This window comes from Macadamia integrifolia, unplaced genomic scaffold (assembly GCF_013358625.1).
Source record: "Macadamia integrifolia cultivar HAES 741 unplaced genomic scaffold, SCU_Mint_v3 scaffold264, whole genome shotgun sequence".
NCBI classification, from domain to species: domain Eukaryota; kingdom Viridiplantae; phylum Streptophyta; class Magnoliopsida; order Proteales; family Proteaceae; genus Macadamia; species Macadamia integrifolia.
In genome coordinates, this window is record NW_024868851.1 from 439,679 (window position 1) to 467,350 (window position 27,672).

The window sequence follows — 27,672 nt, forward strand, 5'->3', positions numbered from 1 at the left end:
AACTCAGGTTGTTTTTTCCTTTTTTTTTTTTAGACCAATTCTATCTAAATCGATCTTCCTTGATTCTGTGTTTTGAATCCTTGATTACCATGCCTAGGTGAAGCAAAATTTCAATCTAGTTTATAATAGTCACATGTTAAATTTAATATTATATATTATATATCATCAAATTAATAGATAATATAATCTATTATCTATGACTTTTCCTTCATTGGCTCACTGTGCCTGGTTTTAATTATTCTCTTTGGTTTGGTTTTCCAGCTGACTTTTGGCTTTTGGAGCTTTCATTGCTATCAGTATTTGCTATTTGGCTTTACTTATAACATCCATTAGAATAATTGTAAGGCAACAATAGAGGCCAAGACATCATCTACTACTAGGACAAGGATACTGCCAGATCAATGCTTGAAGATGAATAACACAATCACAAAATTGAGATACAAATAATGCTTAAAACAGATAAAATTTTCCTCCTGATGGAATTGCTCTGTAAATTCTTTTTATACAATCAAGAAAATTTCAAGTCATTTGTAAGTCAGTAATCCTGGAGATAGGCTGGACTCTGAATTTCTTCCATGGTTTCACAAGAAAATCTCTGGACCGTCTTTTCGTCCCTTTGCCAACTCTTCTAATCTGTAAACAACTTTGTGAGCTACATCATTATATGCTTTGGAGACTGCAGAATCTGGTGACTGTATTACTATGGGACTCCCTTCATCTGAGCTTCTTCTAATCTCCACTTCAAGAGGTATCTAAAACAGAAAAAAATATAAATTACGGATTAAACAAAACATCAATCAAGACAATCAACAACCTCATCACTATGTTCTCATACAAATGGCAGGAGTCGTCATCTGTCATCACACAAATGGAGCATATTGAGAACTCTATACATGCAAATGTTGGTCAGTGCAATGGAACTACTGCAATTTCATTGGTTTTGCCATTAATTTGGTAATTTGGTAGCCAGAAGTTATTATTCCCCCAAATCTTGTTTTCCACCTCGTAGCTAAGAATAAAATAAAATTGTAGGGGATTTTCTCAGTGAATCACGATTAAACAGTAAAACTACAGCATTACTGGCAATCTACTTGTGTCCATTTTCTTCCTTGCATACATTCATGATAAATTATTGGGTCTCAAAATCAATTTTTCTGCTGTTTATGATTTATGAATCAAGTTTTATATCTTTTACAGTGGTTAAATGCAATTAATCATGTCCATAGATTTTGACACCTAGTATGCCTATTGACCTGTTTCCATGAAAGCAGGCCCCTTATCAATATAATTTTTTTAATGGCAAAAGAGGCATGCACTACACCAGCCTCATGAAAGGAATCTCACATAGTACCACTGGTTGACTATCCTCTGGAAAATACTCACAGAGCCTTAGCCCTACAACTTGAGGCTGATCCTATTATGGCATCCCAACCTAATTAAGGTCATGTGTGCTGTTAACTTGAAAGAACTCAAGTTATTGACCTTCAGCATGCCCCGTGACATTTTGACCCCCTAATTTGCACCCTATAACACATCACTGGTGAACCAACTCAACTGCAATTTGAAATGGTACTTATGAGGCAGGAGTTCCTAGTATTGCTTCCCAAATGGTTGAAATGATGAGTCTAGTTTATGTTTTTTTGCTGTTGCCTGCAACAAATTACCATGCCTAACTTTTTTCATTTTGTATCAAGGATGGATTTCATTACCAATGCAACAGAAAAACAAAGTAATTACATTTCTCTCAGATTGGTTTTCAAACCCGCCACAGGACTGAATTTGTTAGATATCAGTGGCTAACATTGGTCCAAAAGCAGCGCTTCGGGCTAGATGGCTATAAGAGCAGCACAAATATCACAGATGCCATTGTAGAAGGACCTATCCCGGAAAACCATTTATTATGGTGCTCTTTCTTTTTCCATAACAGAGGAGGAAAAAAGAGAACAACTGGAACTGTAAGCATCAATGAGGGTCACCCTAGATTATGGTGAGTCATTTAAACTTCCATTAGGAATCAACCTTTCAAGCCCAAACCCCACCTTTTATTGTCGGAGATTTGGCATTAACACCAATCCAACAATTAGGAAAACACCATCCCACATAAGAAGGCATCATTGAATGCCACCTGTCAATCCATCTAGAAAGAAACATATTTATACTTGCTGCTATTGAGTTTCTGACTATACAATAGTTGCTGAAAATACATAGAAATAATGAGCAACAATGAAGTAGTGGTCATTTTTAGCAAATCAAATTGAGGTACAATATAATACACACAGATGACCAACTGAATCTATATATGCTTGGATGCACAAATGGAAAAACTAAATCAGCAGCAGGATCGAACAATGTATGGGACCAAGATAGGCTTCTTGGGCTAGGGTTGTAAATAGATCAGATTCTAAATTTGGTCCAACACAGACACATATAGATTAAATATCCAACAGTTGTACCCAAATATGATCAAGGGTTCCTGTTGTGGCCGGTGAAATTTGACATTGAGTTCAAAGCAAACACTGTAAAAGCAAGTAACTCAACAAAAATGGTATAGTACTCTGTTACGCAAGTTGGAACAGAATACCAGAGGCTGTTACAGTGAAATAAAATGGAATGAGAAAACCTTCTTTTTTTCCTTCTTCTTCTTCTTCTTCTTCTTCTTTTTTTTTTTTTTTTTGCATTACGTCCTAACAACCATTGTGGAGTAAGTGGACTTGACCTGGGTTCCGACATGCTATACTTGTGGTGCTCGGGAACTTTATAAAAGAAAGTCTATAAGAGTTATACCTATTGGTGTCAGGCATCAAGAAACAAAACGAAGAACTCCTTGGGGACACTGTCCAATTTTTCTTAAAAAAAAAATTCACTTCCAAAGGAAACCTCTCTTTATAAATCCCAAGGAGATTTAACAAAAAAGTGGGAGGTTTCAAACAACATCAAGAAGCATATCGATTTTGCACCCTATAAAAAAATTAATTATGTTATAACCTCCAAGGTGTCCAAACTTGAATTCCCAAATGAATGAATTTCACCCAGGAACAACCAGTGCTGATTAATCAACCACAGAAGGTAATTTCTTCAAGTTATTCATTCCCTAGCATGCATCCTTGAACGAAATAGTACTGGTAGCATCATTAGAGATCAGAACAACTAGCATACCTCGCCAAGGAATTCCATGTCCATCTCATCAGCAGTTCTACGTGCTCCTCCACTACCGAAAATGTCTGATTTTTCACCACAATGTGGACATCTAAAGCAGCTCATGTTCTCTATCAGTCCCAAAATCTGTATGAACAACCAGAACCATATAAATAAGGAAAATGATAAACTGCATCACTTGATGCATTGAGTGGGTATAATTCAAACTGCTACTTAGTGCTAGCTGTCACAAAAATGAACTGCAATCAGCTTAGAAGTTCAAGCAGATGCAGCACAAGAAAAGAAGAATAGTAGGATAACACCAAAATATTCAATCACGATAAATAGGATCTATTCAGTGCATTAATTGCGGGATGCATGCAAAGCATTGGAAAATCATATTTATGCTTATTTGGTGCAAGGGGCTTTTTTGAAAGTTTTAAATCAGAAATGGACTAAAATAAAACAAATTTTGGGAAGGAGGCTCTTTTAGATGAATAACAGAAGAGTATGTCCTTGTTATATTAAGAAGAACAATATTCTTCTCCATGACAAAAACCAAAGGTGACATACTCCAACCGATGGAGCTGCAATTACTCAAGAACACTCTGGATGGTACCAAGACTCTAGTAACTAAGTAAGTAGAACCATCCCAGAAAATATTACTTTAATGGGACTAGAATAGGACAATAGATTACTTGCAGGAAAGAAAAAAAACCCAGAAACAGAGCAGGGGTTAGGTTCTTCAATGAGAGATTAATCCCATATTTATGACTATAAATCACTAGATAATTTGATCAGATTCTGATATACCAACTTTGAATGGAAACCAAGCAATAATGAGAAGGGTCCGGAAAACAGAAGATATGAAACAAAAAGAAAGGAAGGATCACACTTGTGATTCAAGACTGGAATCTGAAAGAAGCAAGAAGGTGGAGAAGTCAATTGAATCAACCTGTGGTTTCCAAAGTGAGCAACCAGCCACCGTAAAAAAATAATAAATAAAAGCAAACTTCTATCATTCCACTCTAACAAACCTGAGCAATGGATTGCATGCATATATAGTTTACTTCCTAAACAAATTTGAATCAAACTAGGAAACTGAACTTGAACAAATTCTATCTCCTATGATAGCTACCAAACATATAATAATAATGAAATGTCAATTGAATCAACCTGTGGTTTCCAAAGTGAGCAACCAGCCACCATAAAAAAATAATAAATAAAAGCAAACTTCTATTCATTCCAATCTAATAAACCTGAGCAATGGATTACATGCTTATATAGTTTACTTCCTAAAAAAATTTTAATCAAACTAGGAAACTGAACTTGAACAAATTCTATCTCCTATGATAGCTACCAAACATATAATAATAATGAAATTAAATTTTAAAAATAAATTTTAAAGAAAAATAGAAACTCCCTAAATAGCCCTGCTGAATTGAAATCCAGGTTTGGACCTGGTATTCCTCGGTCTCGACTTCCCAAATTGGGTCATGCCAGTACAACTAAGCATATGCAACTGCATCATAAAGCCCGACACCAGAGCACAATCCACATAGCAGACCCAAATAGTTGTGATAAGGCCTAGTCAATTTGATCCGTTTATGTGTGATTTTGGGTTTTCCAAAGGAGAGATGTGAATCACCTTATACTTCAGACAACAATTCAAGTGCTGCAGATCTTGGTAGAGGAGTGAATGCAAGACAACGGGTTGATATTTGGACAAATGCGTCACAGTAAATAAGGGGGAAAAAAGGATCCATTGGCAAGTTATGTGACATCATTACAGCATTACGATCATGGGAGAAAACCGGTAGAAACCATCCATATCAAATTTCATGAAGTAAGCATGATCTACTACCCAGAAGCTTGTCATTTTAGTAAATGACAAGTTGTGCACTCCTAAACTTATAGGTAAGGAACTTATCAAAAATATCTGAAGAAGAAAGAAAAAGAAAGGAGTGGAGGATCAGGAGGAAAAAATGTTTAGTGGCAACAAGAGTATCTCCTTCTGCTCCAAACATTCATCCCTCAAAATCAGGATCACATCACCAGAGGTGAATGGAAGATAAGACCCTAAAAGGAGGATAACCAATGAGCTGAGCAAATTCTGCTCACTAGAAGCTAAATGTTGTCGAAGCTCCCCCACACATGCAAAAAGAAAAGAACAAAGAGAAAAGAAGAAAAGCATAGGAAATTCTAAATAATCAAATATGACTACTGCAGACGGTTTATTGTTTATGTAGAAACATCCCTTATTGGCAAGAAGCATCATAATCTTAACTCCAAACCCATAGTGGTTCTACGAGCTACTGGAAGTTTGAAGCCACAGGAAACCCACATTCATGTATTTGGAAGTATCAATAGGATAACCGTGGCAAAAGCATATTCTACCCAGAAATGCAGATGCCAAAGAAATTTTCCAATTACAAAGTTCTGTTTCAGAGTTTTGTGTGTAGACAACTCAAAAATAGTGAATTGCAATCTCGATGTGCCACATTTTATTTTATTTGTTGTTTTAGGAGGGGGGATCATTTAAGAAAATAATGTAATGAATGTACATACAGGGACTTGAACTTTACGAAACATATTTGCTCCTCTCCTGGCATCTATTAGTGCAACATCTTGAGGAGTTGAGACGATCAGAGCACCTGCCAATAAACCCCACAGCAAATATATTTATAACTATTAAAAGAATATTTCGCAAGGAGAAGAAACCTTTAGCTAGGGAAAAGCTTCTAACCCATGATATGAGTGCACAGTTGCAAAAATAAATGATGTATCCAATATACATGGTGATATGATAGAGATGTGTCCTAGGATGAAAAAAACAAACACAAAAAAAAAAAAAAGAGCAGGCTAGAGAATGGCTTAGTTATTTCTTTTAAAAAAATAGCATATGCTTCGCCAAAAAGGGCATTCACAATAAAGTATCTTCTGCTTAACTACGGGCAACAGAATCCTAATAACAGGAGCACATATAAGTTTTGAATGAGAAACAGAAACATAACAATACTGTAGGGTAATTCAAACTTTGACAAAAAATTTTGTATATCATTCAAAAATTAATTTTGAAAATTTTCAGTAGGAAAAAGTTAGAAATGATTCTGATTTGGGGCAACAAATAACAAGAAGATAAACTATCAAAGAATGTATAGTTTTCCAGTACCTGATAATTGTAGCCTCTGAGAAATAGATAGCTGGGCATCTCCAGTTCCAGGAGGCATATCCACAACAAGAATATCAAGCTTTCCCCAATCAGCTCCCCTCGTCAATTTTTCAAGAGCACTCATTACCTGCAAAGATAGAAATCAAATCAAGCTCCTAACAAGAATGGTATATCTGTAAATGAGAAGAATAGAGATCTTGGTGAATGACAAGTTAAATGTTGAACTATAAAATCATATTTTATACTCCTTAAATCATTATGGCAGGATCAATTTAATTTGTATTAACTCTAACTAGTCATGCTTCATATCTGCATATACATGAACTCATTATGGATTCTAGTCGAATGGTATGCACACACACACACACACAGTCATGCTTCATATCTGCTTATAAATGAACAATCTAGTTGAATGGTACGCACACACACACACACTGTTAAATTTTTTTCTTTCTTCTATTTTTTTTTTTTTTTTTCCAACACATTCAACTAGCATCAAATCACTCTTTCCCAGTGCTTTTGTTGGTATTCGCAAGAGAAAACATAGAAATGATAATGCAGATTGTGAAAGCACCAGCTGGTCCATGCATCAACATCTCTGGAATGGAATTCATATAATTTCAGATGAATCAAGAAACTTCGCAGGCCCAGGACCTTCAGAATTGGATTCGTATAAAAACATAAAAGAACCCCAATGGGTCAGTAACTTGGATAAAGGATCATAATATATATCCCCCATGGAAGTACTTTACTACTTTCCTTTATCGTGTGTGTGTGTTATATCAACATTCATATAATCTACATAGCCATATTGAGAAGAGAACATGTTCCTGTAATTTATCGTAATAAAAGAATTATGAGAAATATTATCATTTTGACTAAAGCTGCTGATAGCCTAGTGAAATCCCATCCTTCAATTCCGTGTATCCTAGTCTACAACAATAACAGTGATTTATCATCTAATTGTGGAGTAAAATAAATGATAGAAGAAATGCATCGACCCCAAACAATAGGTGCAAGACTGGTAAATCAAAAAATCATGCAATCACAAAACAAGCACACGTCCTTATGCTGGAGATTCAAAGGATAAAATAAGGAAGACACAAACCATAGGACCTCTCCACACAATTGGGGCATCCTTCTCTACAAGAAATCCGATCGACATACACTTAACTCCATGATTTTCAATGGGAACCATCCTTAAATCTGATAACAGAAATTCAAAAGCAATTAAGAGTTATCAGAATATGATTAAAGCTACAAGAGATGATGCCCAAGCATAAAGTTAATAGTAGGAAGCTACAATGAATTGATAAAAATAATTTAAAATGAAAAATCTGATAAAATTCAAAAGAAAGAAATTGACAGGTAAGATGGATGTGAGGCCCTCTCACATGGACCTTCCCATATCTGCCACCATCTGCCATATGGCAGTCCGCGAACCTTGCCAAATTCACCAGCCTTCCAAACGTTAACAATATTCCTATGAATATATATATATATAGCCTTTTGACTTCAATATGATGGAAGAGACGGACTGAGGAGTAAAACATCATCACAATCATAGTAGATGGAAGCAAGATATATTTGTGAATAATACGCAAAGTGCTACCACACAAAGAAGATCATAATGTGATCCAGTTTTGATTATCCAGCAACCCTTCAGCTTTGTTCCTATTGTTTTTCTCCTTTTGGGGGGGGGGGGGGGGGGCTAGTGGCTCTTGGTGGCATCTTTGTCTTGTAATTTTTCTCACAAAAAATTCCATGCAATTGATGAGAGAAAGAGAGAGATAAATATTCAAAATCCATGTGCCCAATAAGGAAGCAAACACCTAAGGAAGGATTTGAATAGCCAACTTGGGGGAAAAAAGAAGGTTCAGATAACTCTCAAGTATTGCTTGATCTGATTGTAGGGATAAAGGTTTGCATATAACTTCTGTAAACAGTAGTTTAACGTATTTCTTTTTCTAAGAGGGAATTGTCTCAGATCTAGACTCAAGCCCCACCCCCCCCAAAAAAAAAAAAAAATGGAGAAACAATCCAAAAAGAATTGCAAGAAAGAGTGTGTCACCATCACTCAGTTCTGGCTTTCCATTGACTTTCATCATTGTAGGGATAGACGGCCCATAGACATCAGCATCAAGCAAGCCCACCTTCTTTTGGCAAGTGTTAGCAAGAGCAACGGCCAAATTAACTGCAAATAACGCAGAGACATCATCTCAGAACATTAAAGATTAGTGCATCCATAAAGTTTCAATGTTACAAGAACATTCCTCGATTAGGACCCTTCTTTCTACTAACAAGCATATGGTTGTCTCTGTTATGATTTAATTTGAATACCTCCTCTAGATAAGATGTCATTTTAAATTTTTGCTCGAAATCCAATGGAGGTCCAACTTCAGTATGTATAGGACAAAATTACTAGGTTCAACGAAAAGCTAAAATCCTAAAAACTCATTATATATATCATTCCAATATCATGAAGCTATTCAATCTATCAAGACTGAAACTTGATAAAAGAAATAAAAATATACATATATATCATTATTGAGCTCCAATATAATTATCATTTAAGAGTTTTCCCATTACCAGCAGTAGTAGACTTTCCAACACCACCTTTTCCAGAAGCGACAGCTATAATATCCTTAACCCCTTCGATCAGAGGACCTTTGGATGCAACCCTTTTCTCATTCAGCCCAGCAAAACCTCTAACAGCTACCACTCTCTACATATGTGTGGCCGTGGTTGATAAGTCAATGCTCCGCAGAAGTAACGAAATTTTGAAATTTTTTTGAAATTTTGGAGAGAGAGCAGTAGAGCTTACAGTAAGGTTTGCAGTAGAGGATCTCAACAACCGCTTTATGGGCATAAATCTGTTACTCAGACCCATTGCTCTCCGAAACTTCTAATTTCCAACTCTCTAATGCTGACAATCCAAAGCATCAAATGGTTCACGCACTTTCGACTCTAGTATTGAATTAGATGTTACCATGAGTAGAATGCTGGAAGAGTTTGCAGATAACAAGGACGGCGATGAACTTCGCCAACTGTTCGATAGAACGCCTCATAGAGCTGTTGTCTCATAGAATACGCTGATCGCATATTATGTTCAAATGCGCGACTTCAAGCGAGCGAAGTGGGGCAAAAGCAATAAAATGGGGAATAGGCGAACCAGTTACGCTAATTAAAGTTGGACAAAACGGATTTAATATATGCAGTTGGGCCCAAATTTTGCATCACTAGATCTTCAATGAAAAAAATAAAATAAAAGGTGCTTCAGCAAAAATTTACATAGTTTAGCTTGTGAAGCACCAAGTTTTCAGGTTAGAAAAGTTACAGAAATAAGTGAATTATTATTGCCACAAAGGTTTGCATGGTCTAAATGAGCCAAGTGTCAAATTTCGAAGCCCCCTCGATGCTCATGTGCAATTTCGGGTGTTGGAAAGCAGTATTATCCTCTCAAATAAGGGAGATTTTGGTGGGGCATGCTATATGGGTTTTAAGTTTCAGTTGTGGGAAGCTTAAATGCTTCAATCAAATATCTTTTTTTTTTTTGTATTGACACACATCTTATGTACCGATACACTAGACATTACTATGCATCCTCCCAACTCTGAGTGAGAATAGATAATTTAAAAAAATTATAATAATAAAAATAAAAATAGATGGCTCAAATTCATCTTTTGGCTTTCAAAAGCATCATATTTATTTGTTTCATGGATAATTATCCTTAATAATAAATAAATCAAAAAAGCACACCCTTAGGAAGTAACTTCCATAGGAGAACCTTTGGAAGCTTTAGGGGTCAGCTAACATAGTTGCAATATACAGCCATACAGCTGGAACAATGAGTTGCAAGTTGCAACCATAGTTAGCAAATTCGGATTCGGGCGGAGAATTATTCGAAATAATTCGATTGGTTAATTTAAGGATTCAGTCAAAAAAGCAGACAAAATAAAAATTTGAGTCGGATTCGGATTCGAGAATTATTTGATTAAAAAAATAAAAGTCAGGCAAAAAATTCAGATATTATTTTTATAGTTTATTGTATATTTTTTATTTATCAAGTTATTAACTTGATTTGTATACTTAGAAAGAGCAAATTACTTTATACAATAAAGTAAAAAACTATGAAAAAATTATCATTGAGCGATGGAAGCAATGGTTATTGTAATTCAATTTCTACTAATGAAATAGATTAGGCTCCAAAACAGTGAAAGCAAGATTACAACTACAGTAAAACAAATAAATAAGTTGACCACAAAAAAATTTCATTATCCTTTTGCTTGGGTTCACAAGACCCATATTGCACTAAGACGCACTAATTTTTCAAAATTAAAGCAACAATATAAAAGAAGATTGATCGATACAGCGATATGAATTTGTCCTGGTCCCCCGGAATCTCAAATTATCCATCAAGGCTTGATATCTCCCCTCTCTTAGGATGAACTGATGAAGTTATGAGAAATAAATGAAACAAAGAGTAGATTCGTACGATTGTTACAAAAGAATTAGGTGGAGAAAAAATATGGTAAGGCGGAGGAAATTTGGGGGAGAAGAAGATGAAAAAAAAGAAAAACTATTTCGATGATGGGTACCGTGGGTTTCATATATGACATTTTGTTTGTTTGTTTTTTTAATACTGTTTAAGTGGACCGAATAATTTGGTTTAATTTGATTCGGCCCGAATTATTCACGTTTTAAAATCAAATTAGTAAAACGCGTTTTTTTACCGAACTTTATTTTTAATTCGGATTCGGTCAGAATTTTTTATTTAATTCGGAAAAATTCTGTTCGGCCGAATTGTTAACTCTGGTTGCAACTCCAATTGATGCCATTTTGGTAAATTTTACTAAAACTTTGAATCAAAGTTTGGACAATTTTCCTCGCTTACTTTGGACTAAAATTAGGCCATTGAGATGCATGTAAGGTCATCTATCACATAGACAAACCAATGTACTACTATGTGCCAAATAGTGACACTATATATTTCACTAGGCTAGATACCGCCCAGATTCATTACTTTTTGTATAACAAAATGAATGACCAAAGATGCTATGAGAAAGATACCAACACAACAAAGATAAATAATTGAGTTATGCCTTTCACAAATAGCCAATCTACACTGTATCATTCCTATTCAATTGTTGGACTCGCCAAATCATCTTTCCATGTCGCATACTAGCTGGTCAATAAATACAAGAAACTTTACCTTCCGGGCCTCATTCTCAAACATGGAACAAAAAGTTCCTTCCCAGTTAGTCTTCTAAAGAGAGAATCTTTCAAATACTGAAAATTGCTAATGAACTCACGCCTATGATACAATTGCTGGCTCTAGGATGGCTGCACAACTAAAACCATTGATACGCACATTGCCGCTGAAACATTCAGCCGATCGTTTAAAATTCCCACACTGCAGCTTGGAACTCACCTTGAATGTCAACATTGCCTCACCTCAATAACAAGATTGCATCCTCCCTACTGATGATAAATGAGAATACAGGGAAAAGGTTGTGCAGCTGATCCATCCTCTTGGCCTGAGAATTTGACTACTCAGTTTCTTGGCCAAAATTTGTGACGATCAGTTTTTGGCCTGACAGTCACTTGGCGGAACCCACAAGGCTATCTTCAAATTAGCCCATCTATAAAACTCATGGTCAACGTGTTTCATGTCATCCAGCTGACGAGCAGACCCAAAATATCAGACCTTATTTTGAACAAGTTCTTCGGAATTACATTTTTCAAATGCATATGATTCTCAGGTCGGCAAAGAATTGGACATAAGAAAGGATTTAGATACCTTTAATCAAGCTGCTTGGTCCAATCAAAAGATCCCCATTCTCGGGCAAAGCTCGAGACTGCTTGACTTTGTACGTCAACTGAATCATACTTCCTGCGACGATACATGTCTTCTTCTGGCAGATGTAGCATGCCTCTGATAACGTTCAGGCCAAGGCTGCTTTTGAATTGTTGTTCATCATCGATCACATGAACAAACCCCTTATTTAGACCAAACTCAACATGGAAGTAAGGGAAATCCTTAGGGATTGAACCACGTAAACCCTTCTCGCTTGTGTCAATAAGCTTCTTTGCATTGTGCTGGCTCCACTCATCTTCAGCTTCATCGATTGCCTGAAATCCAAATAATTGAGAGACAAGTGCATGAAAAACAAACTTGTCGAAAAATAATATAAAACATTTAATCAAAGAAAGTATTCAAAACATAAGAGGGTTTCATCGGTAATATGAGAAAAAGACAATGTGGCTGATAAAAGGTAGAGAAGAAAGATCAACAATCAACCATTTCTGGAAGCTTTCTTAATGTTTCCTGTTCTTCTAGTCTAATTGAATTCTTCAAGAACCATTACTTACGGGAAATTACTTTAAAATTCAAGTATGAGTACTATCTAGAACTTGAATGCTTCCAAAGTCAAAATCGATCACAAAAGATGCAATTGAAAAGGATCAAAACAAACCACATCAGAAATAATCCTTCTATTTGAGCTGAAGCCACAGTATTCTTTATCTTTTTAATTTTGAAAACAGTATTTTTTTTTCACCTTATTCAGGTCTCTCCATTTACTTAGCATATGTAGAGCTTCTGGATTGTATTCTTCTTTTCAATTCATAAAATGTGTTTTCTTTCAAGAAAGGAGAGCTAAGGTGATGAACTACACATATTGCCTCAAATTTGACATTGAATGCACTTATTTTGAATACCAGGGAAACAAAAATTAGTGAAACAAGTTTAAACTAGGCTTATTCAGAACAAGAAGCCAAACATTCAATTTATAGTTATCAAAGCATCACGCAAGGCAGATATAATGCCTAAGGCAACCAGTCAGCTTATGTATGAAGGTGCAAGACCCAGAAGATGAACAATAGCTTGAATATGGAAAAGAAAGCTAGAATGTGCAACCCAAGTTAGTGCCTTGACTTGCCTTTGGCAAGATGACAACATAATCCAATTGTAACATAATCTTAAACCAGTCTGATGAAACTTAGAATTAGCTTTTTCAGTACTTTGCAAACTTTCCAGTCTTTTCTCTATAACTTATTCTTTTGTACAAAGATCCAGCTTCCATATAGTAAACTTCATCCCTTTACAGCCTTTCCCCCTTTTCAACTAAACTTTGTCATTTCATCAAGAAAAAGGAAAGACCAGCAAATTCAGGAAGAAACAAGAAACAAATTTGTAATATATTCTAAGGAAGAAATTCAAGGACATCTATTTACAAACTAAGCATATACAATAATCAGAACTGTGATATACTTAATGATAAATTATGATAGCCGACCTTCTTAAAATAAAGAGGAGCCTGCCTCGCAATATCTTGTGGTAAAGGAATGCACTCCACCAAGCAATGGCGTCGTTGCTGCGCCAATCCCATAACAGTTTCAAGAAACACTACATCCTTCCCTTGCTTTGCAAACATCATGATGAGGCACTTCTTAAAGTTGCGAATTTCCTCCCACACATTATTGTCAATATTTCTTGTGGCTGATTCATGCTGTATATGGGAAAGATAATCATCAATGTCCAAACTCTGATGAGTAGAGAGAGAGAGAGAGATGGGAGAAAAACAAACAAAAGGGAGAGTTTTCTAGGATAGCCCAAAGATCTGCCATGTGGCCGGTGGGATTGGGCCAAATTTTGTCAACAGAAAACCAAACAAAAGGTTTCCTGCTTGCATGCTCAGATTTAGTCCAAATGAGTTGGCCGAGTGACAGAATAGATCTTTGAAAGTCCAGGCATAGGCCATGCTCCCAGACAGAGAACATTATCACTAAAAAGTGAAGACAGGTTATATAGGGGATGGGGGAGGGGCTTTATCTTTAGTATGATTAGTAATGGCATCCATGGGGCTTGGAGACCTGTCTTCACTCTTTAGTGGGTGGCCAATGTGGCACTAAACCAATACATTGATTGAAAAGTTGCAAAAACTCTCTCTCAGTATGTTATTCAGCAAACATGAAAAAAGCATGAAAAACCAAGGATAAGGAAAGTACAATGCACTCACCAGCATGGGTAAAATGCAGCAATGGCCTTGCACAACAGGCTGCCAGGGCGGTAGCATCAAGTAAGTGAAATTTGCTATTGAAACAAGAAGATGTTTTGGCCTTTTTGGGTTCTCAAAACAAAATTGGCAGCGCTCTTGCTGGGTCAAGATGCGACTTGAAAGTCTTCTCTCATCTAGTTTGTGATTAGGCTCCTCTCCTCTCTTTTGTTTTCGCTTACGTCTAGGGCCATCATCAAAATCATATTCATCATCAGCCTGACCAGACACACTGAATTTTTTGTTCTGCATTATTTTTTGAGCCAAATGTGCATCGGCATCCTCCTCTTTTTTCTTCTTTTGAAGAGAAACATCCCTCAAAAAAACCCTGTAGTCAGATAAAAAAAATATTCAGTATCATTTCAGAGTAAGATTTTTTTTTTTTTTTTGGGGGGTGGGGGGGGAGAGATAAAAAATACGACCAAAACAAAATGCAAAGGTAAAGGAATATCTGAATATGGCAGGAATGGGAAGACACATAGGCAAGAATACAAAATATCTGGTAAACAAAATATAATTCCACAAAAATAATTATGTTTATAAACAATGATATATAAGAGGTAGAACCTATTGTTTACTATAAATGTTACAATACATATTTACCTTCTTGAAGTTTCGTTAGCTTCCTCGCTAACAAATCTATCTCCACCATCCTGCTTCCCCTTTAGGTTCTCTGCTTCTTTCTGCAATGAAAGAAATACTCCAATTAAACTGGAAAATAAGATGTGACTCTTAGCATCTAACAAATCCTCTACAATCTATCTGTGCATTTGTGTTCCCTAGTCATACATATGTCAAACTCAAGGCACTTCCCCCCCCCCCCCAACCAAATACACAAACACTAGACGTCATGGTTTCCCACCAAAATATCCAAATCCAGAACAAGGCATGCACTTTGTCCAAGAACATGCTGATCCAGAAAAGAAGTTGAAGCTTATAGGCTGTATGCTTCATGTGAACCCATTTTCAATGTCACAAAATGAAAATGGACAAAGCAATTGCTTCTAGGATCCAAGTCAAAAGCTCTATGCACAAAAACATTTAGGCCAAGATGTTGTAAGTACTAAATCAAGCATCTGTTTCAGGTCAACTCCAATAAGTTTATTCTGAGACTTCTGTAAAAAGATAATTTCCACATTTGACACCCACTGTTCTAAGCTCATTGCAAGCTAGTATCCGGATAATATTTCCTTAAAAAAAGACCAGTATATTTCAATGTAATTCTTGATCTTAATATTAAAATTTCATCATGGGCCATAACAATTTACTCCCACAATCACACTACTTAATAACAATTAATAAGAATTAGCAATGATAATACTCTTGAGTAAAAAGTACCAAAACTTCAGAAAACTACGTAAAGAGTCTCATCTCTCACCATAAGTCTCTCGGCTTCTTCATTCTTTCCTTTCAGACGAAGCTGCAACGCCTTGGCTGCCAACTGATTCACACTCAATCCTTGTGTAACAACAGGACTATCTTCACTAGGTTTGTCGGTCTTAGACGAAACCACTGCTGAATCTGTATACTTATCCCTCTCATAATTTGCATGAGATGAACCCATTGAACCATCATCTTTGTTCTGGTGATGAGAAAATTCAAGAATAAAGCTTCCATCATTTGCAAACTTATTTAGGCTAGATGCTGCAACAGAGATGAGCCCAGCATCCTCACTAGACATCTTTTGACCCTTACTCTTCCTCCAAGATAAGGAATCATGAACTCTAGGCGCCCTCATCTCAGAATGCCGGAGAGAAATATCCTTCAAATACTCTCGGCTCTCTCCAGGTAACTTTTCTGGATTCTTGCTTTGATCATCTGCCACATTTTTATGTTTTTCTGCTACCCCTCTCTTCCTATCTTTTATGGCACCCAAATGAGCACGAGAAGGAGCAGCTGCACGAGATGCTGCAGAAACTGCCAGTTGCCCAAGAGATCCCCAACGTTCTTCAACAACCTGGAAAAATCACATGCATAATCATCAGATGGAAATAAACCAATGTACTGCAACTTTGCAATGAAAGGTAAGTTAAAGTACCTCATCAAGCTTGAGCCCTTCCCTAGTTGCTTGCTCTTTTGCACGCTTCAAGGCTTTCAGTCGCCAGCTAGCTCCACCATCTCCAACAACAGAAGAAGATAAATGCTCTTCCCCACCAATATTTGTCCCATTTCCTTTTTCTGGGTAACCACTTCCATTGTCTTTCAGATATGGATTCAGTTCTCTAGGATTGGGTTTCTTTACCTGCCAACCCACAAATGAATGATATTCAACCAACAAAAAATCCTTATGTAAACTAAACAAAACGGTCCAGCTAACAAGGCATCAGTGTGACATGTTCTATCAATTGCAAAATTGCAACCAAATCCCAATGGAATATCCTGAGCATGAAGTGGCAGCAGTAGTTTTGCTTTTACATTGGGAGCTATTCAGGTCATGATTAATCCAAACCCAACCTGACCTTTTGAGTCTTGACTAGGTTTTCCTAGTCTCTAGGGGCTTGGGCTGAGCTTCAGATGATCCCAAGAGCCAAGGTTCACTTGACTTGGGCTCATGAGGGCTCAAACAAAATAATAATGTGCTCGGTTCAACAGTTTGAGCATAAATGATAGGTTCACATGAGTAAAGAACTTTGAGTCTTTCAGTACTTATTTTTACATATTTTAGCTTAGAGAGAGAGAGAGAGAGAGAGAGAAATCACGTTGGGCTCAGGTTTGGGCACCTAATTTTGTCTCTTGGGAAGGGTGGGTTTGGTGATGAATTGGGTGTTAAGCTCTTGGGACTGCACTTGAACTGAGCCCCAACTTCACACAATGGCATTGCACCATTCTTAATCAAAATCATCGAATGATGATGGTCATTTCTGTATTTCTGTACAAAAATAACAACAAAATTTCTTGTCTACAAAGTTAAAACTTTCATAAATTGAAGGAGCGGCCAAACAAATGGATCTTAGGGTTCTTGAATTTATAAAACAGGTAGTAATCCATCCACCCCTCCCAAAAAAAGCCAAAGGAAGTCCAAATATACCCACTTAGTGATGCGGTTCAGAAGTACACAAGAGGAAGAATTGCAGGACAATACCAGAAGAAGATAACCAATATTAATAACAGTGAACAAAAGAGAAGAAGATGAAGAAGAGAAGGAGAGAGAACCGAGACAGCCGCAGGCATAGAGAACAGTTAATACGCCTCTCGGCAATCTCCCCTTGCATATATATAATCCAAGCACTAATTATAATACCAACTCTAACAAACAGAAAAACAATAGAATCAAACTACTAGCAATTGCTACCAACAAAACTCCAACTATTAGAAATCAGAATCGATTGCAGCCATTGTCAGTGTTTTGGAAACTTGGATCGAAGTCCAGATCTCCCAAACCAGCCAACAGTTCAAGCTCATCTTTTGAAGAATACCTAGACAGGTTACAAGGGATCTTCATTCCAATTTTGAGGATCATCTGATGCTAGGAACCCTAGTTTCTAAAGAGTGGTCAAAAGTTTCCTAATTCATGTCAACAACAAAACTCCAAATTCAACCATCAGAATTGTCTCATCTTTTGAGGGTTTGTTTAGCACCACAAGAGGAGTACTCTATCAAAATTTGAGCTCCATCAAAGATTCCTACAGCCAACCGTATGCTTCCTCCTATTTCATCCAGACTTGGACTTATGTTCAAAATCTGATTTCAGATTTGAACTTGTGAGATCCTAACTGGGGTTGGGTAGTTCCTACCTAGCCTTACATCAAGTGCACAAGGTTCCCACCACTATTCTGGGGAGGGTCATAATGTACACAACCTTACGACCACTAGGTCGCAAATTGTTGCACCAAGGTCCACCCTCAACCTTATTTGTATTTGCTATCCTCTCTATAAATAAAGAACGACTTATGTCATTCTACTATTCTAGACAAGCCAATCCATTCTCTCAATCTCTTCTCAATTGTAACTGTCCCCATTCTAGCTGATCTTCTCCCAAATGGTTGATTATCTAACATCTCCTATCCTTTTTCATAGTTGTATAAAAATTCCATAATCATCCAAAATAAATAGCGCCAACATTGGAGATGAATGTGTTTCCTCAATAACATGCTCTATATGTACAAACTTCAAACCATAACATTAATCACTACACTTTTAGACTATGAACGACCCTAGAACATCTTTTGAATATGCATCTCAGTTCAATGCACCAAAAATGAGATAGAGAGAATAGAAAAACAAATTAATAGACTAAATTTTATTTCTCTGAAAATAATGAGACAGGGTGTACAATATAATAAGGAAAACATGGAGAAGCTCCTAGTATATAACATACAGATTTTTCAATGCCCAGTTACTTGATGGTTAAATTCTAACTTTCCCTGACCATGATAAATTATTAATCCAGTTGCATGAAAAAAACAGAAAATCCTGCTTGACACAATTATTTAAAGTAACTCTTATATAACACTTCAGCCAAGTTGTATGGTGAATGCTTTTGCAATTGCTAAATTAAAGAGAATTCATAAACTTTTGTTAAATAAGGACATACCTCTTCAAACTTAGGCTCCTCTATGTGGTCATTAGCTTGTGTAGACGTTCTCTCTGTTATTTGTGCAGGTTTAACCATCCACTCTAGTCCCATCTCTTTCCTTGCTAGTTCCTTTTTGTCTATAGAGGGAGAATTTTCGCCATCATCTACAAACGAGAAAAAAGGTATATAGTCAAAACCTAAAATCAAGCCAGCCAATATCACACTACCAACCACATAAGAAGTACCTGACAAGTCCTCTCCAATAGCTTGTTTATCTTTTCTTTTCTTGGACTTCTCAATTCCGTATATCCTCCTTTCCTTCCTGGACTTTTCTTTCCCACCAGAAGAATGGTTAACACCTTCCCTTTCAGATCCAGACTCTGGTTTTCCCGATGAATAACCCTTTTTACTTCTTTTTGACCTCTTCTTTGTTCTATCATCAGATGAACTCTCATCACATTTCTTCTTTTTTCTCCTCTTCTGATGTTTCCTATCATCATAATCAGAACCACTCTCACTTTCACTTCCAGACAGAGAAGAGGTTGAATATTCATCCGAGGAATACCAATGCTTCTTCCTACTTGAACTTTTACTAAGTTTTTCAATCTCTTCATCATCAGAACTATAATAACTAGAGCTTTTTTCCCTCCGATGTTTTCCCTTCCTATTTCCAGATTTCTTTTTCTTAACAGAAGAATCCAATGTCTTGTCTGGTTCTACCTAGAACACAAACAACAAGTGTCAAGCATAAAACCAGTCAAGTTACCAGAAAAGAGAATTCAAAAGGAGATAAAAAAAATTGAAAGAACATGTAAATCTACAAATGGCTTACCGCATTAACCTGATCCCGAGGTATGTATTTGACTCCAGCAAACATGTTCTCTTTTCTGGTAACACAAAAATCAGTAAATTAGATGCACTGAAAATAACCGAAAGTTAGCAAAATCAAAATCTATTCAAGCAACCACCCAATTCCAAACCAACGAATCCTTCCTTTTTTTTTTTTTTTTTTTTTTTTTTTTCCTTTTGGGGTGGGGGGTGGGGGGGGGGGTTGGGAATGAAATTTATGCATGAAGGTAATCGCTTCTGAAAACACAACTACGAACCCAATGATATGAAACTAAATCATACCGCCACTGAGAATGATTTACAAGCTCGCTGAGCCCCAATTACAGAAAACAATGAGGATGATAGAGGGGGGAGAATAACTTAACCCTAGAGTGAAACAATAAAAGATCAGAAAGTATTTCCCTCCTTCCTTACATGGTTCGGTTTTCACCATTCATCGCAATAAACAATCTCTATTTAAAAAATAAAATCAAAAGGAAAAGGGAAAAGGAAAAGGAAAAAAAAAAAAACTTACCTAGTTCGATTCAACTTGACTGCTGTCCTTCTTCTCTGACAAACTGACGTAGTCAAGAGAAAGCAGATGAAAAATTGTTCTGAGTTCTAGGCGGGAGGGATGAACTCTTATCAACACGATTTAATTTCGCAGGAGAGAGAGAGAGAGATCAAGCGAAAGGGTAGGGAACTCGAAAAGAGAGCTTTGGCAACCTCTTTGGTGTCGTTTGATAACACTTCTATTCCTGGATAGTGTTCTTTTACAGAAGTGTTCATTTTCAATTCCATGCTGTGAGAACACTCTAGTGGAATAGAAACAGCGTTTGGTAAAACTGTTCCAGAAATGTCCTTAGAGTAGGAAAAGAATAGAAACAGCATTTGGCAGACACTTTATATAAATCCACTTCTGAACAATAAAATCAATAATTACAGAAATGCCATTATGGTCAAATTTAACTTCAACAAGGAAGTACTTTGTTAATGAAATTGTCTTTTAACATACCATTACACTCAAAAGGAAATAAATAAATGTAAAAAATTTGTCCATGACAAAACATAATTGTTAAATTACAAAAGGTCACATTCCTCCCTTAAGAATCTGAGGTCTTTTGAAGGTCTCCTCTGATCCTATGGATTTCGACAAATCGTCCCTACCAATGAGCCTAATATATATCTAGATTACCCAAGTATAGTTCAGGTGGCTTTGGGTGGTCCAAACTCCAAAGAAATAGATCAAATAAGTGGAATTATGTCTACAATTTGGAATGTAAACATATAGAACACAGATTATTCTTTGTAACAGAGAGAACTTGATTGATTTATGAAGGGACTAATATTGTAATGTGAGCTAAAGTTACTGTTTCTGAAGTCCTAGATTCCCTTTGTTCATCTTTGTAACAGAGAGAACTAGATCAATTATTTTAGGAGATGATATTAGTTTGAGCTATTCTCAATGCAATTCTCTCAAAACACTGTTTACAGGAGCCAATTGATTCTTCTTTCACTTAGCTTACAGTATTTAGGACCCAAAAGAAAGAATGATTAGAGGCAGAAGCAGATTTCCATTATGTGACTTGGTAAGAGCTTCCACGATACAAAGAGTCATCAGACTTCTGTGGCATTATGGATAAGTGAGAGTAGAACCCACCATTTTCTCCATCAGCCCCATAACAGATTCCTGAGCTGTTTAACTGAGGAGAAAGGTAGAAGCTAGTTGGAACTGCAGTAGAAACAGCCAGATAATCTAATCATTCCAAGATTTCTTGCTTCCCTCCATTTGCAAACTGCTGCTTTTGTTTTCTAGCAGCAGCACTCCACTCATGGAAGAAATATCTTCATGTAGCTAAACAAAGGCAACTGCTGAACCTATGCATTCCTCTCTAAACTCTAAATAAAACAAAACAGGACCCTTCAAACTAAATTAAAGAATGAGTTTCAGGGAGCAATGTTGGGTATGCCTCCTGCATTCCATAGGGATCTGTGTATATGAGAAAGACCATGTTTTTTGCTTTCCTATCTCCCACGATGACTTCGATGTTCAATCTGCTATTTTCTAAGCAACCCTTAAACAACCCTACTAATAAAAAAAACCCAGAAGCAGTTCCTCAAACATAATTGAGTATTTTTCTTTACAAAGTTGCAGGTCAGTACTTAGAAATAAGAAACAGCGAAGGGTTTCACATCTATTTAATGATTAGAACTTGCAAGAGTGACCTAGCTCGTTTTTTACAGAGAGAGAGAGCTTACCCACAGAAAAGAATAACTCTCCAATCGAGCTTCAAAAAACCACCAACAGAAATTTCGTTTCACGGAGAGTGTGAGAGATGTGGAAATTTCGATATGCAACCCTTTTCTCCAACCGAGCAACGATCCTTCGATTTTCTGGTAAATTTGTTAGCAAAACGAGAGAGAGAGAGAGAGAGAGAGAGAAAGAAGCATACAAGCGAGAGAGAGGGATCTACACTCGAACCAGACGGAATGGAGACAGGTTAGGGATTCTCGCGAGATAAGGCGAATGAACTCGTCATGGATTTGGAGAGGGTTATGAAGAAGAGACCTTATTCTCCCTTTCTGCGTTGAACTCTTTTCAGCGTTAAAACTCTATTTTCATAAACGGATTGGGTAGGTCGGTATCCGATCCATAGGCCGATACGGATCCCTGTCCAACGAGGATCGGTATCAGTCTCAACCGGTACCGATATGATACAACCGATCCAATACTTAAAATCGTACTTTCGAGTTCCCTCGTGGATTTAGGTATCGGTATTGGTGCTAATTAATCATTTTTGCCCTTACCTTAAAAAAAAATTAAAAATAAATAAAAAATGAACTTTTATTACAGGTGAAATGTATCGATTTCAATTGATACCAAACGATATTGATACTTAAAACCGTGAGTTCCCTTCAACAGTTTTGAAAAATGGGATCGATCTTAGGCGATGTTGATGTAGATCAGATCCGGATTTATCAGGATTGGACAGGATCCGATGAATTTAGTGTTTTTTTAATGAAGTTTTGGACCATTTCACCTTTGCACCATATCATTGAATCGTTATCAGATTGATTCAGAACCATCTCTATCAAGTTTTTAAAAATCATATTCAAATCGACTTGCACAACCACTAGCAGACCAATGGAAGGCTGCACAAATCAGCTTTATCCTCTTTAATGATATAACTAAGATCACTTAAAAGAGTATCATCACCATAGAAAATCAAATTATTGTAGATTTGCATGCAAAATTAGCTACCAATCCACTACTTAATTGTGTTTCCTGAAATGAAAACAAGATGTTAACTCTTGGAGAATAGTAGATGACTTCCTAAAACCAATACTAGCATTTTCACAAATTACTGGATCTTTAAATAACCAGCTTCATAATCAAGGATGAGTCAGAATCAACATAAAAATTGTGACGCCCAATTCCCCACACAATCTCAAGCTATCTCTAAGGGTTCTCAATTCGGCCATTGAATTTGAAGACGTCACATAGACATTGGAAAATGTTGCATGAACATTCTCATTACTGTTTGGGCTCTAATAAATGGGAACTGAAGCCTTAACCCCACTAATAGGAACATTTAACATAAATACTTGTAGAATAAAGCCATTCTAAAACAAAAGGGATTTAGAGAATTTAGTTGGATAAGTGATCTCACGAATCCAAACTTTAATTATCTCAATGATGATAGTTGAGTCATGTGGCCCTTCACCACGTTTACTGCTATTTCTTTCCCACCATAATTCCCAAAGTATAAACGTTGGCAACAATAAAAATGCATACAAGTTTTTATCCCGATCCAATGCATGCTTATCTCACAAGTGATGCCCCGATATAATTGAAAGATTTGCCATTCCGTGCTTTCATATGTAGTATGATATATATGTCATTAGGGCTTGATGATTAGTTTATACATGTCCTAGAGGGGCAGTTACAACTTAGATCATGAGGAATGAAACAAGGATGTTCCTCAAGAATGTGCAAAACAATGACATAATGATAAGTTATAAGGGGTGTCAATTTAGGTTAAAACCGAAAACCGGACTAAAAACCAAATCACAAAGAATTGGAACCGAGACACCCACAAATTATTGGTCCAATTCTGAATCTAACTTTTGGAATGGATTTGTTAATGGGATGAGTCTCCCGATAATTCCTAGGCTCGTCCCAAAACCAAAAGACCAATTAGGAACAAAAAAGCAGCATAATCACCACGACCCATTCGAAACTTGCATTTAATCATGTATTTTGGTATTGGTGATATAGATTGTGATTTTTTTTTTTTTTCTTGAAAATGTACTAAAACTATATAAGGGTTTGTAAATCCTAGGATGGAGTGGTGAACTTCACCACCCGCCGCCTAGTGAAAGAAAACTTTGTCCTATTTTTATTATATGCGTATGAATGGATCTTTAGTTGTTTGTGTATTTATGGATAGATATTGATGGGATTATTGACATTTTTAGGAATGAATATTTAATTATTTTTATACTTAGAAATGGATATTGTTATCTGCATGCTCAGGTAATTTTTTTTTAGAATTTGGACACTATGATGGTGCTTGAAACCAATTAGAAACCTAAATTGGCTTACTCATTTTACACAGTTCTGGATTTCCAGTTTGGAACAAGGCTCTGGTCATGACCCCCTCAGATCAGAATCATTATCATGTTTATCAATATCGGATCAATTGTGTCGAGTAATTCATATTTGGTCAACTTTCGCCAATCCCATATCGGTGTAATGGTTCTTAATAAGAATAAACTTGTTCAAAAATCAAAGTAATTAATTAAATGGAAGAGAAAACCGTTTGATATGGCTTAGACGCAATTGTGCTATATCATCTAAGTACACCACCACGAACTTGTCGAGGTAGGAATGCAAGATCTTATTCAGAAGTGTGCAGAATGTCCACAATGCGCACTTGGTAGTAGCTTGACCATAAGTGAGGGCACACCTCCAATTAAAAAAAAAAAAAAACCCGGTCATTGAACAGTAGAGGACGGAGGAAGAAATTGGATCAGACCTTCAAGAATTCCATGATCCAATTGTCATAAGCGCAACAAACAACTCGGAAGCCAGAGAAGCCGGCACCCTTGGCCAGGGCCTCGAACTCCTCCTGGGTCCTCTCTTTGCCACCAGGATTGTGAGCCAGCATGATACAATCACTCTGGATAGCGCCCTGGGCAGCAGGTGTTGTCTCCAGGCCTGTAGGTGGGAGGATGCGCTCAACGAGTATGACCTCGCCATCGTCAGGCAAGGCATCGTAGCAGTTCTTAAGGAGTTTCAGGCAGTGATCGTCGCTCCAATCATGGCAGATCCATTTCATGAAGACGGCATCGGCTTTGGGAACACTGACGAACATGTCGCCACTGACATGGTCGATGCCCGGGTAGGAGGGGGCGTGGGCGATGACATGGGACAAGTCGAAGTTGATGCCCCTAATGGATGGGTACTTGTATACTATCATGTGGAGGGTGGCACCTAATCCCCCACCCACGTCTATCAAGGAGGTGAGGCCCTCAAAGACCTTTTAGATGTCCAGTATTTTCTTCACGGTGATGGTAGAGTGATTGGCCATTCCAGTGTTGAAAATCTTGTTGAATGTGGGATCTGTACCATGGTACTCAAATGAAGCCATCCCATGGCCATTGTTAAAGGGGATTCCACCCTCTAGCACCGTATCTTTCAAGTTGTGCCTACAATTTTGAGGAAAGTGACTATTCATGTAGGACCTTGGTCCGCAGATATGGTATCTATTAAATGAAGAGAGAGGAAATATATGCCTATAATTTTCATGCAATAAATGGTTATAAATAAATAGGGAGAGGGTTAAATGCGCCGCCAGTATGGGAAAGAAAGTAACTGTAGCGCAACATGGTGTTCGGCGTGCATCCAACGCCTAGAAACGCCTTGGTACAGAGCCCAAGGTGGTCACACGTATTTCTAGGCATTGGATGCTCACCGAACACCATGTTGCGCCATAGAGGATCCAAATCCTTAGATTAGTGGTCTAGATATCAATCCATGTGGATCTCACATTTTTGAAATATATAAAAATAAAAACAACATATATGTATGGAACCCAGACTTTTGTGAGAAAGCATGTTAAAGAATATCCGCAGATAAACCATGTGCAGATCTTTTCCCCAAATAGTATACAACGATGTCATAGGATGATTTTGCACTTTTTCGTAAGTGTAATTTGATTCTTTGTTTTGCAAGGGTCATAAATACTTTTTGGGATTTTTTTTTTTTTTTTTTTTTTTTTTAATTCCTCTAGGAAACAGGGCAGCCAATCCCTTGGTATAGATTTGGTATGATTTCAATTTCAATTTTGGACTGATTTCATGAAATAGTCAACAAATAGATTTGTGGTCAAGAAATTGAAATGGTTTTGGTTGCATCAATTTGAAATATTTCAAGAATAAGAAATTTATTTAGTAGTTCATTTTTTAAGAATAGATTCTCTTATATTTCATTGGGAGAGGGTGCGGTGTTGGCAATGACAAAGGCAGAGGTAGGGTAGGAAGGGGTGGGGCAATAGTGGCAATGGAGACAACAATGGTGGCAGTGGTGGTGGTGGTGGTGATGTGACCATTAGGAGAAGAAGAAAGATGACACTTCATTTTTAACATGAAATTATTGTTTTGCCATCAAATTAACCATGTGCTCTTTAAAGGGCCATAGTGAAACCAATTCTTCAAATTTTCAAAATTGAAACAGCTCTTCTACTATTTTAAATTTTCTATTTCATTTAATTTTTTGAAATTGAAACGGAAATCATACCAAATTATTCAGGTCAGCATCTGTTCAATAAGCAACGAGAAGGTTGGTAATTAGTTTTTTTTTTGGATAGAAAGGTATAGAAGTTTGTAGTTGAAAAACAAAAGGAGCAATAATTTTTTTTTGGTAAGACAAAAGGAGCGCAATAATAAGTGAACGAAGGGGATGAAGAAGAGCAAGAAATTAAGCAAAAGAAATTGATGGGAACATACCAGCTCTCCAAGGAAACCCTGTCTTGATTCATCAGAACCAAGGGAGCAATGGAGACTCCATCTTCGTTCTTCACAAAGAATTTAGAGACAGGAGTGAGACCATATAGCATGTGTATGGTGCCATCGTCGTGGGTGTGGTGGGAGCAATTGACGACGGAGTAGCTGGCCAAAAGATGCAGGATGCGGTCTAGCTTCACCGGAGCATCTGGATTGTGTGTGGGGAGGTGAGTGGCGATCTCTTAAGGTGACACCTGCGCCCCTGTCCCGGATTTGGCGGTGATCTCTAGAACGTCGAGCTCGATGACCGATTTCAGCACCATTGGCAGCACTGAAAAGCTGGCCAATTGCATGGCATACATAAATGCTTCCTCCTGCCCCTGCTCTTTCAGCTTGCTAGGGGGTCTTGTCTCTACCGACTCTTCCACTGATCCCATTATTGGGCTTTTGACAACTTCACACTACCGCCCGTTTGGATGTCCCTGCCTTGGAAATCATGTCTCAATGGTCCATATATAGAAGTTCCCGATTGGCTTGAGAACCTCATTGAAGAAATTCTGAATACACAAATGCCCCTCAAAATACTCTTAATGAGAGTATTAAGGGTTATTTCTAACAAAAAAAAAAAAAAATGGTATTTATGAAAATGAAAGGACATGTGTTATTATGAAATTATACGTGAAGGTTCAAAATATCTCTCTCAATGGTGTTTTATGTCTTTAAAAAACAAAAGTGTTTGGTGTAATGTACAAAGACTTTAGTGTTGCACATAGGATGGTGATATCATTATGGTAAAACTCTTGGTTCAAACCTCCATACAATAGGGTGAATATTTTTACCTTTGTAGTTTTTCTTTTAAATTGTTTTCATAAAAAAATTTGAATACAAAAAAATAAGATGGATATTTCGAGTAGTTAAAATATCACACTCTTAATTGTACACAATAGGGTATAGTT

General features: G+C 36.9%; 2 protein-coding genes and 1 pseudogene across 5 annotated transcripts; all 3 read right to left on the reverse strand.

Annotated features, from left to right (window-relative positions):
- Positions 1-371: 371 nt before the first annotated feature.
- On the reverse strand, positions 372-9,620 carry LOC122066945 (iron-sulfur protein NUBPL). Of its 2 annotated transcripts, XM_042630786.1 has the most exons (8): positions 9,132-9,613; positions 8,897-9,032; positions 8,379-8,501; positions 7,416-7,513; positions 6,308-6,434; positions 5,704-5,789; positions 3,157-3,282; positions 372-752 (listed from the first exon to the last, which is right to left on the reverse strand). In XM_042630786.1, the coding sequence occupies exons 1-8, from the start codon at positions 9,195-9,197 to the stop codon at positions 582-584; spliced, it is 933 nt and encodes a 310-aa protein (XP_042486720.1). In that variant the 5' UTR covers positions 9,198-9,613; the 3' UTR covers positions 372-581. The 2 variants fall into 2 exon arrangements, with proteins under 2 accessions (XP_042486720.1, XP_042486721.1); XM_042630787.1 differs by lacking the exon at positions 8,379-8,501 and having other exon boundaries at positions 9,132-9,620.
- Positions 9,621-11,391: 1,771 nt separating this feature from the next.
- On the reverse strand, positions 11,392-22,301 carry LOC122066942 (CWF19-like protein 2). 3 transcript variants are annotated; one of them, XM_042630782.1, is made up of 11 exons: positions 21,968-22,301; positions 19,713-19,767; positions 19,126-19,600; positions 18,899-19,044; positions 16,403-16,606; positions 15,743-16,321; positions 14,968-15,047; positions 14,329-14,692; positions 13,606-13,818; positions 12,108-12,439; positions 11,392-11,987 (listed from the first exon to the last, which is right to left on the reverse strand). In XM_042630782.1, the coding sequence occupies exons 2-10, from the start codon at positions 19,755-19,757 to the stop codon at positions 12,110-12,112; spliced, it is 2,436 nt and encodes an 811-aa protein (XP_042486716.1). In that variant the 5' UTR covers positions 19,758-19,767; positions 21,968-22,301; the 3' UTR covers positions 11,392-11,987; positions 12,108-12,109. The 3 variants fall into 3 exon arrangements, with proteins under 3 accessions (XP_042486716.1, XP_042486715.1, XP_042486717.1); XM_042630781.1 differs by having other exon boundaries at positions 11,392-12,439; XM_042630783.1 differs by lacking the exon at positions 21,968-22,301 and adding an exon at positions 20,244-20,503 and having other exon boundaries at positions 11,392-12,439.
- A 2,214-nt stretch (positions 22,302-24,515) lies between these two features.
- On the reverse strand, positions 24,516-27,197 carry LOC122066952 (annotated as a pseudogene).
- Between the last annotated feature and the right edge of the window lie 475 nt (positions 27,198-27,672).